The sequence below is a fragment of the Symsagittifera roscoffensis genome, chromosome 4 (assembly GCF_963678635.1).
Source record: "Symsagittifera roscoffensis chromosome 4, txSymRosc1.1, whole genome shotgun sequence".
In the NCBI taxonomy this organism is placed as follows: Eukaryota; Metazoa; Xenacoelomorpha; order Acoela; family Convolutidae; genus Symsagittifera; species Symsagittifera roscoffensis.
Genome location: NC_087065.1, coordinates 62,454,606 through 62,470,871, shown reverse-complemented (window position 1 = coordinate 62,470,871; position 16,266 = coordinate 62,454,606). Strand labels below are relative to the sequence as shown.

The 16,266-nt window shown below is 37.8% G+C and overlaps 1 protein-coding gene across 2 annotated transcripts in view; it reads left to right on the top strand.

Annotated features, from left to right (window-relative positions):
• The first annotated feature begins 741 nt into the window (after nucleotides 1-741).
• Nucleotides 742-16,266, top strand: part of LOC134843573 (microtubule-associated protein futsch-like) — a 53,758-nt gene continuing 38,233 nt past the window's right edge. Inside the window, exons 1-4 of one of the 2 annotated variants that reach the window (XM_063859709.1) lie at nucleotides 742-922; nucleotides 7,032-7,428; nucleotides 7,736-7,957; nucleotides 9,852-12,943. In XM_063859709.1, the coding sequence (XP_063715779.1) occupies nucleotides 7,034-7,428; nucleotides 7,736-7,957; nucleotides 9,852-12,943 (3,709 nt within the window). In that variant the 5' untranslated portion in view covers nucleotides 742-922; nucleotides 7,032-7,033. Of the gene's footprint in view, nucleotides 923-7,031; nucleotides 7,429-7,735; nucleotides 7,976-9,851; nucleotides 12,944-16,266 lie in introns of both variants that reach the window. The other variant, XM_063859708.1, reaches the window with a different exon arrangement.

The window sequence follows — 16,266 nt, the reverse complement described above, 5'->3', positions numbered from 1 at the left end:
GGCGTCGTAATGAAAAACAGTTAAAAGTGCGTCCGTTTTAATTTTTTCAAATCTGAAATTTATATCTCTGATGGATTTTTTTTAGACCTAAATTATTTATGATAAACAAAAGTTAAGATTTGAAATAAGATCTGAATTTTCCGGTTTTAATTATTTCAAATTGAAAAAAAAGAGAAACATTTACAAGACATGGGAAGTTTTTCATGTCAATTCCTACTTCCGTACATAATCGAGATCTACTACAAGAATATTGCGTTTTTGTTTTCAAAATATGATAAATTTGCCTGAATAATTAAGTGGGACACAGTCAACAGGGTTAGTTTCGATAAAAGAAGACGCCAAAAACGTGGATATGATGAGCATATCGTGTGCATTTTTGTGTAACTCTGATTTGATATCAAGTCGATTTAACTAAAAAACTGATTTTACGGGCTGACAAAAAGTTTTAACATAGTTTTCAGTCTTCAAAATAAAAATTTTAACAGATCTGCTGATGTTTTTCGAGCCATTATTTTGTACTAAAAACTCTTTTTTGCCAAAAGAACAATTTTTCGAGTTCTCAATTTAATATGCAATTATGCTCACAGTAACATAAGGCTTTTTATCTTTCTTGTTTTAATTGGCGGATTTTGGAACAGGTCCAGCCATGAAACGTGACTGAAGCAGTTTTGAATCGATGAAAAAGTATATAAATTATAACAAAGCTCATCGACCAAACATGCGTTTTTATGATTCAACTATTAACTTGTACGCCATTTTTGTAGCCAGAACAACAGATCACGCAAGTTGAAGCGAGAGCAAAGTCGAGCTACGTGGCTCTCAATTTTCAACAAACTCAAACAATTGAAGAAAAACTGTACAAAATACTTCTAGAATATTTCACAAATTCTTGCCATTCAACCAAACAGAGTTTTCTTCCACGGTAAGTTCATCATAAATATACACACTGATAAATGATCTTTTACTAAATGATCTTTTACTAAATGATATTTTAATAAATGATCTAAATCAACTTTTTTGACAATAGGAGGCAAAGTTTTTGATTGTTTTAGAAAATTCTCGGACTTGAATTGAGTGAAGTTGAGCAATAAGCTGATTTTTTTTTAAGTTGAACACCGACTTTCAGGTTTCTGACCTTTACTTTGACCAGAGTTATTTATATTGGGTCTTAGTGCATTTGAATTTAATTGAGCGGTAACTTCTTAACTTGCTGCTTTTTTCGCTCATCTTAACCTGAAATGATTAAAAGTTTTCTGAATACTTATTCAGTTAAATTATAGCATTCCGTTCTTAAATATCCAGTTGAGAAATCCAATCTTGCTAACAACTTTTCCCCATAATCAGGGGCGGATCAAGGATTATCTCAAAGTGAGGGGGCGGATTCTCAAAAAAATCGATAAATTTTACCAGACGTTGATATAGGGGGAGTGGTGGGGCACCTTCTGTTCACTTCAAGGATTCGACGCCCTCATCACTCAAAGACTCCTTTTGGTATTATTTTACGTTATACAGTTTTGGCCGACCTAGTTTTGGCCCTCCTAGCTTTGGCCGACCTAGTTTTGGCCCTCCTAGACTGCCGTCTTAAGAGTAAAATCAGACTGAGTATGCCACTTGACACGCTTATTCAAAAACGGAACATTTTCTTGATGACAACGAGACCAAATAGTATTGGCGTGAGACTGCACTCACACGTACCTTTTGTTGTGGTCGAAGTATTCCTCAGGTCAAAGCGAAGGAAAGCTTGCGGCTTGTTGCCTGAGCAAAAAACGATTTGGGGTTAACGCTTCTAACGGGCGTGATTTGGTACTAACGGGAGTGATTGGCATCTAATTCAAAGCCTGATCAACTAAGCAGAGTGTTGTTTATAGCACCTCTTCAGTAACCGCCCACTGCCTATTATATCGTAGTTTACGCTATTTACGCTTAGAACTAGGCGTCCTAAGGAACCGCCATGAGAAGGTAAGCCTTTCGGGTTCAAATTCCATGCAACACCTGCTAACTGGGACGTAAAGCAGTCCAAAGTATACCACGCCCGTTTGATTGAAACGTGGTTTCTTACATCCAAGACGTTGTTGGGGTAAATTGGACATTAGTGGCTGAATGGTACTCGCTTTGCGTTTAAGACAATTTACACATTGATTTTCCATAGACCAGCGAAGTCGACGCAACCCAATTATTGCAAATTTTATGTTTAAAACGGGGCGCATGTAATTTAAAGTTTGATGAAACTGTTTATCGTGAAGGTTTCGGGCCAGCAAGCAAACTAGGGTATGACGGGCATCGAGTAACATTGGTGCTTAGTATCACACTCAGTGTCTACTAAGCCCGCGAAAATTCCGGCCGAAGGAGCGAACGTTACCAGTCAGACAGGATGATACAGAAAATGAGAGTATGTGGCAATCTTACTTGTTCCTTATAGCTTTACCAGAGGTGACGAAGCAATAATCGACATCACAAAAAAAGACATTTTAACAAGTTAAATTGATCGGGTAGAAATTGCTAATCAACAGTTCTAAGAAAGCTCGGAACAATCCCGCTGCTATTGTTTGTTGAGGGCTTCTGATCGAAATCCTGGCTGACCGAAATCAGCTGGATTATCGCCGCTCAAACTATACTGGCAATCATCAAGAGTGTTGATACGGTTACCGACGATCATGGGTCATTTACCATTGGAGTTTAGCCCTTGCAAAATCTTAGTACTGTCCGTCCACATATAGTCAAAATTTCTTCTAGCTGCAAAGGCTTGCAGTATATCAAATTTCAACCGTAACCGTGGGGCGAGCTGAGCAGCTTGAAGCTCTAGTTTAGGTATAGATAGCGTTTTTCACAAAAATTGAAGGTCGTTTGTATCTTTCGCTAATTTGTTAGTCAAGCACGCAAAAAAAACAGCGCGGAAAACGTCCCGCGAGCTTTCACCGAGCATGTTAAGCTCAATTTGATTAACAATTTCTGTGAAGTAACTACAGGGAAGAAACAGTCGTTCTAAGGAGGGTAGACCGGAGTATTTCTAAGTTCAACCGGCAATTCGACGTCCCAATTTCGGAAACTAATTTTAAAAAAAATTTTAGTCACAAGAAGGGACCTAACGTTTTGTGTGGTTGCTAATCCAAACGCATCAAACACAGAAGAGACGAATTTCAGGACGGTTTGTTGAGTTGTTGTTTTGATAAGAGACTAATCTACAGCTCAGCTGACAAACAATGTGTCTTTATTATGTTCACACTTAAAACCTGGAATAAGCGAGTTTTGTTCCGCACTGTTTTCACTTTTTTGACGAAAGAACAAGGGGTTTTGTAAACCTCGGGCTTCATTGCTAAAGTTATTTCAATAGCATTGCTGAGAAAATTTGTCGAATAAAATTCCCCAACTTAGGAAACTTAACCAAAACACTTGCTAATTTTAAAGGCTGGGTTGAAGTGTTGAAGCGAATTGTCAAGTAAAAATTTTCTTTTACCACAGACGCGGCCTCAAGGTATGCGGGCATAATAACGTTTGCTGTTGCGAAGACCGTGCGCCGAATTTATGGGGAGTGTACTGGTGAACTACTACACCTTATGTGTTATCCTTCCGCCTCAAAAACAGAACAATACTTTTTTGTAGACTGACCTTAACATCAAACCAAAGCAAAGGTAAGTTGCTTCTCCCGCCATTGTGAACCGTTTCAGAATTAAGGATGGATAAAGGATGTGTATTCCCGTTGCAACGGGTATCATCTTGCTTAAGAGTTCCATTTGACTCCAACTCGTACCAGGATATTATAAGGTCAGTTCAAAAATACTCAACAAAACACTTACAGCTTGAAGAAGTAGAATCGGCGGACCACTTAGCACCCAACCTATCGGTAGGCGGATGGAACATGGTGAGTTATTATTCTCTTAAAAGATGATATCAATGGGTCTAACGGCGTGGTAGTAGTCTTGTCCTATGATAACTCCAACCTTCTCAGAGTTATTTGGACCGGGTTGACCGCACAGAGTGAACACGAAACCAATTTTGATTGGCTCGGGGAAAACAGTAAATTTGACCCTCGGAGTCTCAACAATTGTGGTCAAAATGAACCCGTTTATTGCCAAATTAAAAAAGTAGCCTGAAAAGCTGAGACGCTTAACGAATGACGAAGACACCCAAAAGACTGGTTACATCCGAGGATAAACCAAGTATTGCAACCGGTAATGAATTCAATGGTGGAAGTGTCTACAATCCCCATGGGCCGATTTGCTCCGGCATTGTTCATATCGTTCGAATTGTCCTTCCGAGGAACTACTTTGTCATCTCTATGGAGCAAGACCTCAGCACAGCTATCACATTGTTTTGCTCACAGAGTAGCCTTTTTTCTTCAAAAACAGCACAATTCAATAGTGCATGACTACCTTTTCAAAAGCACACGGTTAAGTCCGATGATTATTTGTGTTACCTCACTTTGCGTGAAAAAAAACTAAAACACCAAAATAAAAAACTTCTCAATTTTCAATGGTCGGAACAAAAATATACACTATGAACAAACCTAACAGAATCCAAAAAAACTGGAAAGATAAAAAAAAGGTTTCTATCAGTCAATTGTCTGGCTGATTCTGTTTTATCAATTTTTTTAAATAATTTTATCAGAAAATACTAAATTTGTGGGACACAAATTCTAGACACACAAGATAAACTTTTAAGCTGTTTTTTTGGATAGCCATTTCAGAATTTTTTGTACAATTTTGAAAGAAGACGTTCAATTTTGTTGGAATCTTGATAGATATGAGAAATTTTCTAAAAAGTTGTTAATTGTTTTCTGAAGTTTTTGTTGGATGTTCAACCCGAGTTTAATCCACGTTTTTGGTAGTGCAGCAAAACGAAATTATGATTTTAGATGTTAGCAAAGAGATCCCTTAAGATACTGGTCATCCTGCATCAAGCCGACAAAGATTGAGGTCGAATGGCCAATAAAAAGTTTAATGGGCCGGAAAAAAAATTATATCTTTTAATATTTTTTTTTAAAAAATGATCGCGCATGGGTTCAAAAAACAAAAGTTTTTGAGATTTCAACTTTTTTTTTAATAGCTTCTATAGACTGCTTAAAAAAACTAATATATAACAATTTCACAGAATAATTTCGTTTTTAACAAACTGAAAAAACTCCTTGTAAAATTTTTGTGGTAATTAACTGTAGTAAAATTTTGCAAGGGGGTTACAAATTTAGACGACAAGCACATAGACGTCTACAATAAAACAAAATTTAGACGGTAGTTTTATTTTGGAAAACAAAAAATTTTGCCTCAAGCAAACTTTCAGAAGTACAACAAAACTGCTCGTATCAAGACAAAGCCCTGATTGTTCTGACTGCCTTTTATTGTATATGGAGCAGTAATAACCTGAAAAAATTGGAAAAAAATGTTCATTAAAATAAAATGAAATATTTTTTAAATATCGAGAACTTGTGAAAATCATCCCCCCACACGCCATATAAAGTTTTAAGTGATGATTTTTGCTCCTAGTAACAATTTAATTATGGCAAATAAGCTTCCTTCGACCACTTTGAAACTATTTCTAAGACGGACTAAATCTCCGCATGCGTGTTAATAGCGCGAAATATATCGCATTTAAAAACGCTCGATTGAAAGTTATAATTGTAGTCATCGAAAGTTAGTTGTAGTCAGTAAAAAATTGCACACACGCAGACAAATCACTTATGTCTAATTTCCCATATTTGTAGTTTTGAATCGACGTCTTATTTTAATCTTTTGGTCACCTCTAATTTGCTTTTCGTCTAATATACTAGGGCCCTTTCAAAACTATGTTCAGAGTTTGCTTTGAATCACGTTCAAACTTTGCACGAGACTGTGAGAAAGCTTTTGCCACTCTGTTTGGATTTTGTTTATGACTATCTTCAGACTTCCTTTTCGTGACTGTGTTAAGACTTTGTGATGAAGACTTCAACTTTCATCCGCGTTGGGCCTGTGTGATTTTTTTTAGCCCGATCTGGACCAAAATCTTTTAATTGTAAATATAGACCGAAGTTCCTCTAGCTTGAAGTCTCGTCAGCTTGTTGTCTTAGACCCGGGCATAATAGCGTTTAGCTGCACAGCTCTTTTAATTTAATATTTTAGCGAAGTCTGCTCTAGTTGGTCAAATTTATGCACTCGTTGAAAAACTAGCATTCGCTGGGATTGCTTTCGCTTAATTAGATATTTGTTGAATCTTAAAGTGGTGCATTTGACAACTAGAGCCTGCCCACTTTGAGCTTGCATCAATCTATTAGATTAAGTGATCTTTGAAGTTCTCATATATTTGGTACATATATATGTCATAATTACCATGTACGAGGAGGCATGCATATTTTGATTTGGTTTTTCTGGTGTTTTAAAATGCGCTGAAAGAAAATTAACGAGGCTGTGAAATCGCCACAACATGCATTAAAACACGAACTCTGGTAACTGTCTTATCATTGAAGTAGTTTAGTTCGAGAAACAACTCAAGCGGTTTGAGTCAATATCTTACCGGTAAATTAAGTAGATGAGCTGACAATGAACCATATTCTAATAGTTTCAAATGCGAAATTACATGGACAGACATCTTTTATATTTTACACCAGGTAATGTTGCCATCTCTTTAGTCATAGTATGGTGTCACATTATTTTGCAATAACTCCGAATTAGATATTCTCTTGCCAGAATTTTATGTCTATATTTATTTTTGCAATGCATTTCATTTAGTTGCTCTATTTTTATCAATTCTGTTTTCATTGAGTCGGAGTGTGCAATATTTTGCTGGATAATTGTTCGTATAAAAAGGTATGAAAAAGGACGCATCATCAAAATTTTTCGAACTAGGCAGCTAATAGGCGTCTGTTAATGATTTAAAACATCTTTTTGTTGACCCCTAACTCATTAAATGTATCTACCCGAAACTCCATAATATATTGGAAGTGGAAAAAAATCGTACTTCTGAATGGATTTAAAAAGTTACTAAGAGTTTCATTTCATATTTTTGAAGATAAGTTTCAAAACGGTTCAAAATGCCCGTCGAAAGAGTATGTTGTTTTGTCTCAGAAATGACCTTCAACCCAATCGGAGGTCGGCCCAGGAACCCAGCCGCACCCTATTTTCCCCACGTCACACAAAACCCAAATGTTACCGTTGATCACGCGGCAGCAGCCACTCAGGAATGCCGAGACTTGGCACATGCGCTTCAAACTCTAGGCGTGCGAAATCCGACAGCCGAGCAACTGACAATGAAAAACCTCATAAGACAAGACTACCATTACGCAAGCCAGTACGAGCCCAGCACGATGAGTCGCCAAGTTGGGAGTGGTCTATCGCCCTCGGGAATCAATCGTGCCATGGCTCAGTCGACAGCATCGTCCCCCACAGTCAATCTGTTTTTGGCGGGGTTGACACAAAGTGGAAGACAATCGACTGGAAGCACCTCGTCCTCAGCCACCGAGTCGTAAGTGAACAGGAATTTTTTCAGTTTTCCTTGTTTAAAGAACTGGACCGGGAAAAATGATCAATATGCAGCGTATTTAGAATTTGAACTTTTTGAACCTCAATTGTGATTGTAAATTTTCTTTTTTTTTCTATTACGAAAATAGTTTTTGACGATCCTACGTATGATTTAAAAAACAGGATCCCACGCTAAAGCATTTCTAAAATCTATAGACCAGGAAATGTTTCTAGCACCTACTTATTTTCAATTCACTTTCGACTAAAAATTAGCAAAAACAGAAATTTCTCAGTGTTCATTTTTATTTTAGCTCGGAGATTTATGGAAATCATTCTATACCTGTAATCAAGCATGACTCCCCTGCAGCACGGTCCAACGAGCGTCAAATTCTAGCGAGGAGACAACCTTTACTACTTGCCCCCAACAGTGCACCCTCCCCCCGATCATCCAGCCTGTTCGTGGCACCTTCGCCCGAGGTGTTCTCGGACTTTTCTTCATCTTTGATGCAGACACAATCAGCAGCTGCAGACATGTATGACGTCATACGCAGGTTTTTGGTTGATCTCGATAAAGTTGTGGGATCTCTTCAATTACCCCCACCCCTTATGGCAAAGTATAAAAATTATTTTTTAATAAGTAGAAAAAGAAGAAAAAAAAACTTCAGTTACTGTTTAAAAAACAGAAGAAATGAATGAAATATAAACTACTGCTTCTAAATATCGAGCAAAAACACAAAATATAATCAACACTTTGTTATTAATCGAAGTCCTGGTATAAATCGAAGAGTGTTCGGATTGCCCTTTAACAACGTGACGAAAAAAATTTGATCAGACAAATTGATAAAAAGGATTTTAAAAAATTTGCCAATGAACGTTGTGAAGACTTATATATATAATGCACTGATTTTTTTGTTTGTTTTGTTTTATCAGGAAAAATCTTAAAATTTGTTCACGCTAGATTTTGATTTTTTTCCGGTTTGAGTTTTCATTCATTTTTAAGTTCGCCTAAATTCCTTTGTTAAAAGGAAGGCAAACTCCACTTGAACAGCAAAAGTGTAAAAGCCACAAAAAACGTGATAGAAGACTTCACAAAAGACTTCTAGTTTCGAAAGACAATTTCAAGTTTCAGATTTCCACGGAATAAGAAACTTATCTATCGGACCAATTTTCTGAAAGGCCAAAAATTTTTTTGTTGAAATTCGAAATTTGATTGTTTTTCAAGAAACAAATCGATGTGGTTTTCTGTTTCTTTGCGTTCATTGACTTTTTTCAGCTCTATGTTGGCTTTGTTTTCTGATTTTTCCCATATATTTTTTCATTTGTATAAAAATAGGCTATACAAAATGATATTTAGACCGTAATATTGACACCAAAATTGCTTGGCTCAATTCCAATCAGACTGATGTCAGTTGCTGCTTACGCTTTGCAAAAACGCACTACAATCGCTTTATTTATTCCAAATTGGCTTAATTAAGAGTCTATGAACATAGTTCTGACCCTTATATAGGTCGCGAATTTTTTTTTCAAGAAAAATCTTAAAATTTATTCAGGCTCAAATCTGCTCCTTCGCGATTGACGTTTGATTTCTCTTGAGTTTAGTTCATTTACTTTGTTAAGAAGAAAACAAACTACACCATGGAACAGCAAAAGGTAAAAGTCACGAAAAACGTGATCAAATTATAGTTTTTAAAGCGGAATTTACTTTTAATATTTTCAAGCAAAAGAAAAATTATACTTATACAGTTTTTTCAAATTGGGTTAGTTTTACCAGAAATTTACAATCATAAAATTTTTGAGAAATGTTCGAGAAAACTTCAAGAGCATCATTTTTTTCTTTGAATTTTGAATTTTTTTCCAAAAAGTCAGTTCATTGGTTCTTTTCCAACCGTGTTACGGGATTGTTTTGGAATCTTTTAAGCCTCTATAATCTTACGCAAAAAAATCTCGGATGCAGTTTTCTCTACCTTTTTTCTCAGGAAAACAAAATTTTAAAGGTGACAACAAGATGCAAAGGTGGTACAAAATGGAAAGCATTTAAGCATTAAAAAACAGCATACAACTAAAAAGATCAATTTAAAAATACATCAAACTTTCAAAACATCAATTATCTACAAAAGTTTCGGTAATTAAGTAGAAATCAGGCCATGTATTGCTAAAAATTATTTTTTGGAATTGGATTGCATTTAAATCATGCAAGGGTCTTTAAATTATGTTGTTAACAATTCAACTTGATGGTGGGGAGGGGGGAGGTTTTGGGGTTTGGGGTTGATGTTGTCTGCTAGGTAAAATAGGTAGGATAGTTAAAGATTCAATTAGTTTTAATTAGTTCAAAGCTTTTTCATTTGCGTGACAAAAACGAGCTGTGACATACCGTTGTTACAAAAAACCATGACTAATTGATTTATTTGCTTAAGTAATTTTTCACAGGAATCAGATGGTGGAAAAAACACTGAATCATGCGACCGACAATCTCTACATAAGAAGCCAAACACATCAAAACTCTCCGTCTCAATCACCAACTCACACATCAAATCACAACCTACAAATCAGAGCCCGAAACAGAGAGGCTTATCCTGCAGTCTCATACACCGGAAATCACAGGCAACAAAGCGATAATCGTCATAATCATCTTCATCATCAGCAGCAAGGATACTTACTAGGAAGGCAGCTACAACAACAGCAGCATCAATTACAACAACAGATAAAATATTTTCACCAAAAGCAGCAGCAGCAGCAGCAACAACAACAACAACAACAACAACAACAACAGCAGCAAAAAAATCTGCATAATCACCAGTTGAATGATCTCCGAGCTAAAGCTGGCGCAGTGTCTTCGCCCGAAGCTGGTCGAAATTCCAGTGCAGTAAGCGTTATTAAACATTTGCAGGGACATGCTAATCACGCTAGTGCGCCACAGTTGAGACATACGGTCCAAAACGTCCCTGGATCCTCGAACATCCAGGTGGCACCTCCTCCTCTGCTCTCTGCAGCTGGGCATTTCATGTATCCTTCGCGACCTGCTGAGTCAATAGGTACAAAATCATACACAAGCAATGTTCGGAATGTCAGTTATTCAAGCGCTCAACTGTTAAACAGAGAAATGCAAAGAGAGCAACAGCGAATGAGTAATCGAGCATCGGTCATCAAATCGCCGCCTCCCTTGCCTAAGTTGATTCACCGGGACAACATGCTTACGCCTAAACGAGCCAAATTAGACTCGGGAGCGGATGCCAATAGTTTATCTTCAGTCTCTGACAGCCAATCGCCGAGGAGGTCCAGTAGTTCAGAAAGACCCGGATCCCTCGCCAGTATTGGTCAAACTGTCCCGGAAAGACCAAGAAGACCTTCCACGCCCATGGAACCGCTGGACTTATCAATATCAACGCTCAAAGCTACGAGAAACGCCGAAATTTCTCATATTTTATCAAAACCTTCCAATTTAGAAAACTTCCAAACATCTGAACAGAAAAAAATGTCTGATATTGATGACGATGAAGTTTTGTGTCTGGATGACTTGAAACCAGAAGAGTGCCAGAAAGTAAAAAGAGGGCGACCGCCAAAACTGAAGATGCCCGAAGTGCTTCAGAGGGACAAATTATCGCCAAGAAATGATGCCAAACTTGCCAGCATTGACGAAATGATCCGAAATGCGCTCGCGTCCACTGATATTAGGAACCTTATCAATCCGGCTCAGTTTGACAGGCACTATTACGCCAGTAAATTGGAACAAGAAGCCAGAGCTGAAGCACTGGAAAATAAAACGAAAATAACATCAGAAAACTTGGTAACTGACATAACTAATAAACCTGAAAATCAAAGTTCTGCCATTGAAGTTTTTTCTGCTTCTGTTACAAATCAAAGTAACTCTACTGAAACTGGAGAAACTTGCGGCCAAAAGATCTTCAAAGACTTGCACCAGTTTGGGTGGCCAAGATACAAGAAAATTAAGCCAAAAGCAATTAGGCCGACAGTTAATCTTAACATAAACGCCTCAACATTAGCCCAAAACAGCAATGAATATGAACAAGAGCGAGGAAAAGAGTGTGAGGAACCCTCAAGGAGACCGTTTTCGATTATCAAGTTCAAAAGTGACAAAAGCAACGTTACGAAGGCGGTCGATGGTGATTTGGTCATCAAGACGAATAATGATTGCAATGATCAGTTAGCCGAAAACAGTACTGACGCCATCAGTTCGGCTGAAGCCCCGAAGAAGCTGGAAACACTCGGTTTGAGCAGCGATGTCTTGAACTGCCAAAAAGAAAAAGATAGTAAAAATGAGAAAAGAAGAAACGAACAAGAAATGAAGATCGGTGACTTTCTTTTCATCCAGAAAAAGAGTCCAACGTCCACACAGTTCATGTCTTCCGCTTTGGACCAAAGACTGTCCAGTGAAAAAAGCGAACGAATCGATAACAAACAACAGGAGCCTCTGAAGCCACCGGATTGCAAACATAAAGACTACGGAAATGAAGATCAAATGGAAAAGAAAAGAATCAGAGAAGTAACTGATAATTCAAACGTCGAGGGACATGAGGACGATCGTGTTGCTACGAACAAAGAAACGACCATCGAAAAAGTTTCTAAAAAGCATGAAGAGGAACGCAAAAAAGAAAAACCAAATGAAAAATTTGATGATTTAGAAAAATTCAGAAATGATGCCCCACACATTACACTGCCTGGTCACACGAACGACTCTAAAAAGAGCGATCATGAGACTGACTCTTCATTCGACCTTGACGAGGATGAAAATAAACCTGCCTCGGTTTTCAAGGATGCTACGGAAAAAGAAACGACAGTTAAAACTGTAGAAAAGAAGACTGAAGATAACAAGTCAAAAATGACCACTGATGTCAGTAGGAATGATAACAAAAAGGAGAAAAGCGTTCAAAAAACGAGGACGGTTTCGGAGACAATAGCAGAAATGGCTTTTTCTGAAGACATTTTAGAAGGAGAGATCAAGTCTCCCTCCCAGTTTCTTTGTGGACCAATACTTGATGGAGAAAAGGTCCTAAGAGATGCTGAAAGTAGTGAAGAAGAATCGAACTCTCGATCTGTTTACTCAGACTCTGCGATATATGACTTGATTAAAACTGAAGACGCAAAAGTTTCGCCTGAACATTGCAGTTATCTGACATCACCTTCCGACAAAACTTCGTCGTCTTTGGATGCTTTGAACATTGTCAAAGATGGGACTTATGGTTTTGTTGCGTCAACATCCATCAGAAGTAATACCATAACTACATCTGACACAGCTACTACTAATGATAGTAGTGATTATAAAGTTAGTGATAATTGTGGAACTGATGGTAGAAGTGGCAATGGTTCTTTAGTGAAGACAATTCGGTTGGATGAGCTAAAAATTTCTATGAGTGGAAAGAGCGTGACCAAAAAGAAAAACCGGAAGAAGAGCAACAAATGCGGCTCTTCGGGTACTCTTTTCAATCTGGACAGTGTGAAGCCAGAGAGTATGCGCAAGATGAAAAAAGGAAAAGCAGACCGCGTCAAAAAACGCAGGAGAGGTGAGTCATGTTTTCAAACATTTTCAAAATAATCACGTGAGTTTGTTTCAGAAAAAGTATAGTTAACTAACAAGATTATCCGAGAGTTCAGCGATCAATATCTTTCTTATATAATGGTTACAAGGCCACTCTTTGCTACAAAACGTTTTTTCAATTTGAATTTTTCCGAGAGCTGATTTTCAGTGCGGTTTCAACTCGATACTGCTTAAACATTTGGGCTGTCTTCAAATTCAACCCTCGTTCGATCCAACAAGTGGGGAGGGATTTTAGGTAAGATGATAAAAAGGGCTAGGCAGTAAGAGATACGCTAACACACATTTTTTTCCGAGATGACTTTTGGAAGCAGAAACAGATCCTACTACGCTGAAACTTTTATTATATGGCACGCACCAAAAACTGTCTTAATAATGTGCTTTAGGTGAGCACTGTGAAAAACATCAGTATATGAGTATTCCACGTAAGACACGGATTGCTACTCAAGTTTTTACCAGAGTTCTTTTCTACTTAAAAAAAAAGATGGACCTTGATACAACTACACTAGCGTGCATGGGAAAAATTAATCTATATTGAATTATGTCATAAAGAAAAATCTTAGCAGCCAATTCTAGAATTATTGTTCGACTTTCGAAGAAAACGGAATACTTAAGCTTGGATTGATTTTTATTCACTCAATTTTCGGTGCTCGAAATAATAGTTTTTAACATAATTTCTTATACCCGTTTGAAAATATTGACTCCCTGAAATCAAATGTAAAACGATATTTTACCTCCGATAATTTTTTTGTTATGAGATTTTAAAAATTTCCAATTTGGTCAAGCTCTAGGCTAATTAATGCGCGCTTTGAAGGTTTTTCCACAATGCTGAAAACGTAACACGAATAATTTATGCGTGGCGAATTATCCCGCTCTACAAAATTGATCCAAACTGAATTGAGGCTTGCTAATTGGTCGTATCAATTTCGTATGACTCAAATTTCCACAATTGATCTTTGATAAACATTTGTAATAGAAACAAGACTGCTCGTATCAGGGCGAAGCCCTGAATGTTCAGACTGCCTTGTAAGGTTTATAGAGCAGTATTAATATTAAAAAATTAAATGAAATATAACAAAATGAAAATTTTTTTTTCACAAATTTGAAATTTTTTATGAAAATCATCACCCCACACGCCATATAAAGTTCAAAAGGATAAATTTCGCTCCTTGTAACAAACCAATTATGATAATTAAGCTTCTTTCAACCAATTTGGATCGATTTCTAAGACGGATTAACTCTCCGCTTACGCGCGTGGAAATATATCGCGCGTTAATTGTCCCAAATTGGCGAAAATGGCAATTTTTAAACGCCCGTTACTTTACAAAAAATGATCACAGGTGAAATATCTCTTCAAATTTGAGACCTTTGGAATGATGTCAGAAAAATCCGTCAAAAACGGCTAGTTAAAAAGTCGAAACTTGTCTGAAGAAAAAAAACCCACCCCGAGCACAAATATTCCGTTACTTTCGTATCGAAAGTCGGAACAATAATCCGAATTTGTAACAGAAATAATTAAAACATGTTTCAATGTAAATTAACGCAGTGAAAACACTCATTTACAAGCCGAGTTATTTTTTGACATCGTTTTTTTTTTCAGGAAAAATTTTTATTCATTAAAAGTTATTCACGTCAACTTTGATTTTTTTGCGGTTTGACTTTTGATTTCTTTCTGAATTCAATTGAAAACCCTTACCTAAAATGTGCGCTAATCTCCACAAAACAAAATTAAAATCAATATTTTATTCGTATTTCTCGGTAAATACTCGTGTTTGGTCATAAATCGGAATATATCCACAATTTTTGTATAAACGGACATAATCAGTCATAAACTACTATAACTCAAACTTTTTACTTACATCATCGTATATCGGACACCACGCCAGCTTGACCTTTTCCGAAACTGCAAAAGTGCAAAAAAAAACTGCTCTTTTGTAGGTCGTAGTTTTAAATTTGAACGATTTATGTTTCACGCATTAGTTAAGTTTTGCGCTGCAACATCCTCCGCCCCTAAAGACGGAAGAACAGGTGCGAGTTTTACGGTCGGTCGTATCAGCTCGCTCGTAACAGTTTTGATATCGGCGGATCGGGCGCATCCGTCTTTGCCGTAGTGTAGTTTAGCAATACGGGCGAGTGGGTAATGCCCACGTGGGCTGTCGGGTTCGACTACCCAAACCAAGTCGCCGGTTTTCAGTGTGACATCCGAATCATTATGCCACTTTGCTATCTTGTTGAGAGATGGTACATATTCACGCAGCCAGCGTGACCAAACTGCGTTAGCGTACGATTGTGCTCTGGCGTAACGCTTTTTATAATCAAAGTTATCTTCGAAACTTAACGACGGGAAGCTAGCTGCGCTGTGACCGAGAATGAAGTGATTCGGGGTGAGTGCCTCTAGGTCGTGCGGATCGGAACTGACCGGAGTGATCGATGTTCCCAAGTAACCAGCGCAACTTCAGAACAATGTATTTCAACTGAACTACAGCACGCATGTAATCCAACCCCTGATGTGCATGTTGAAAGTGCATATGCCTAATCAACATATGAGCAACTCGGTGTCGACCATCCAGTATTATTGGATGTTTGCTATCAAAGTCGGTATCAACAAGACGGCTGATACGTCCAGTTGAACGCAGGATGCCAGCTGGGCCGATGAACGGAGAATATTTAGCAATCCGACTTTTCTTTGTTATCAGTTTATCGGACTGAAGTATTTTCACTTCGGCAGGAAATGATTCGGACTGAGCGAGATGAATGAGCTTCTGCTCGGCAATATCTAACTCGGACGGGTCGGTTATTTCAAGCGTTTTTGTACGGAAGTGTTTATGCGATGGTAGCACATGAAGCATAAACGCTAAAACACGTTTGTACTTTACAATTGAGCTGAATTTATCCCAATTTTTAAACAGACGGATCGACGGCGCTTTCTCAGATGAAGCATCAACAACAAACGTAGATGCAGTCTCAAGGCATGTATCAATGTCACAGAGTGGGCCTTTTAATTGGATCTTTTTGATGACATCAGTGTTCGGCTTGAATGGCCAATCACATGTCCTCAATATACTAGGGCCTCTAACCCAGCTGCTATCCTTGAGGGCTTCCAAAGGAATCCCTCGTGTGCCGGTATCAGCTGGGTTATCACCACTGAGTACATGATTCCATTGATCAATGGTGGCGGACTCCAAGATTTCACCAGTGCGGTTTCCAACAAACACAGAAAGTTTGTTGCACGAGTTAAGCCACTGGAGAACGGTGGTAGAATCAGTCCACATGAATACATTGCTTACTTTG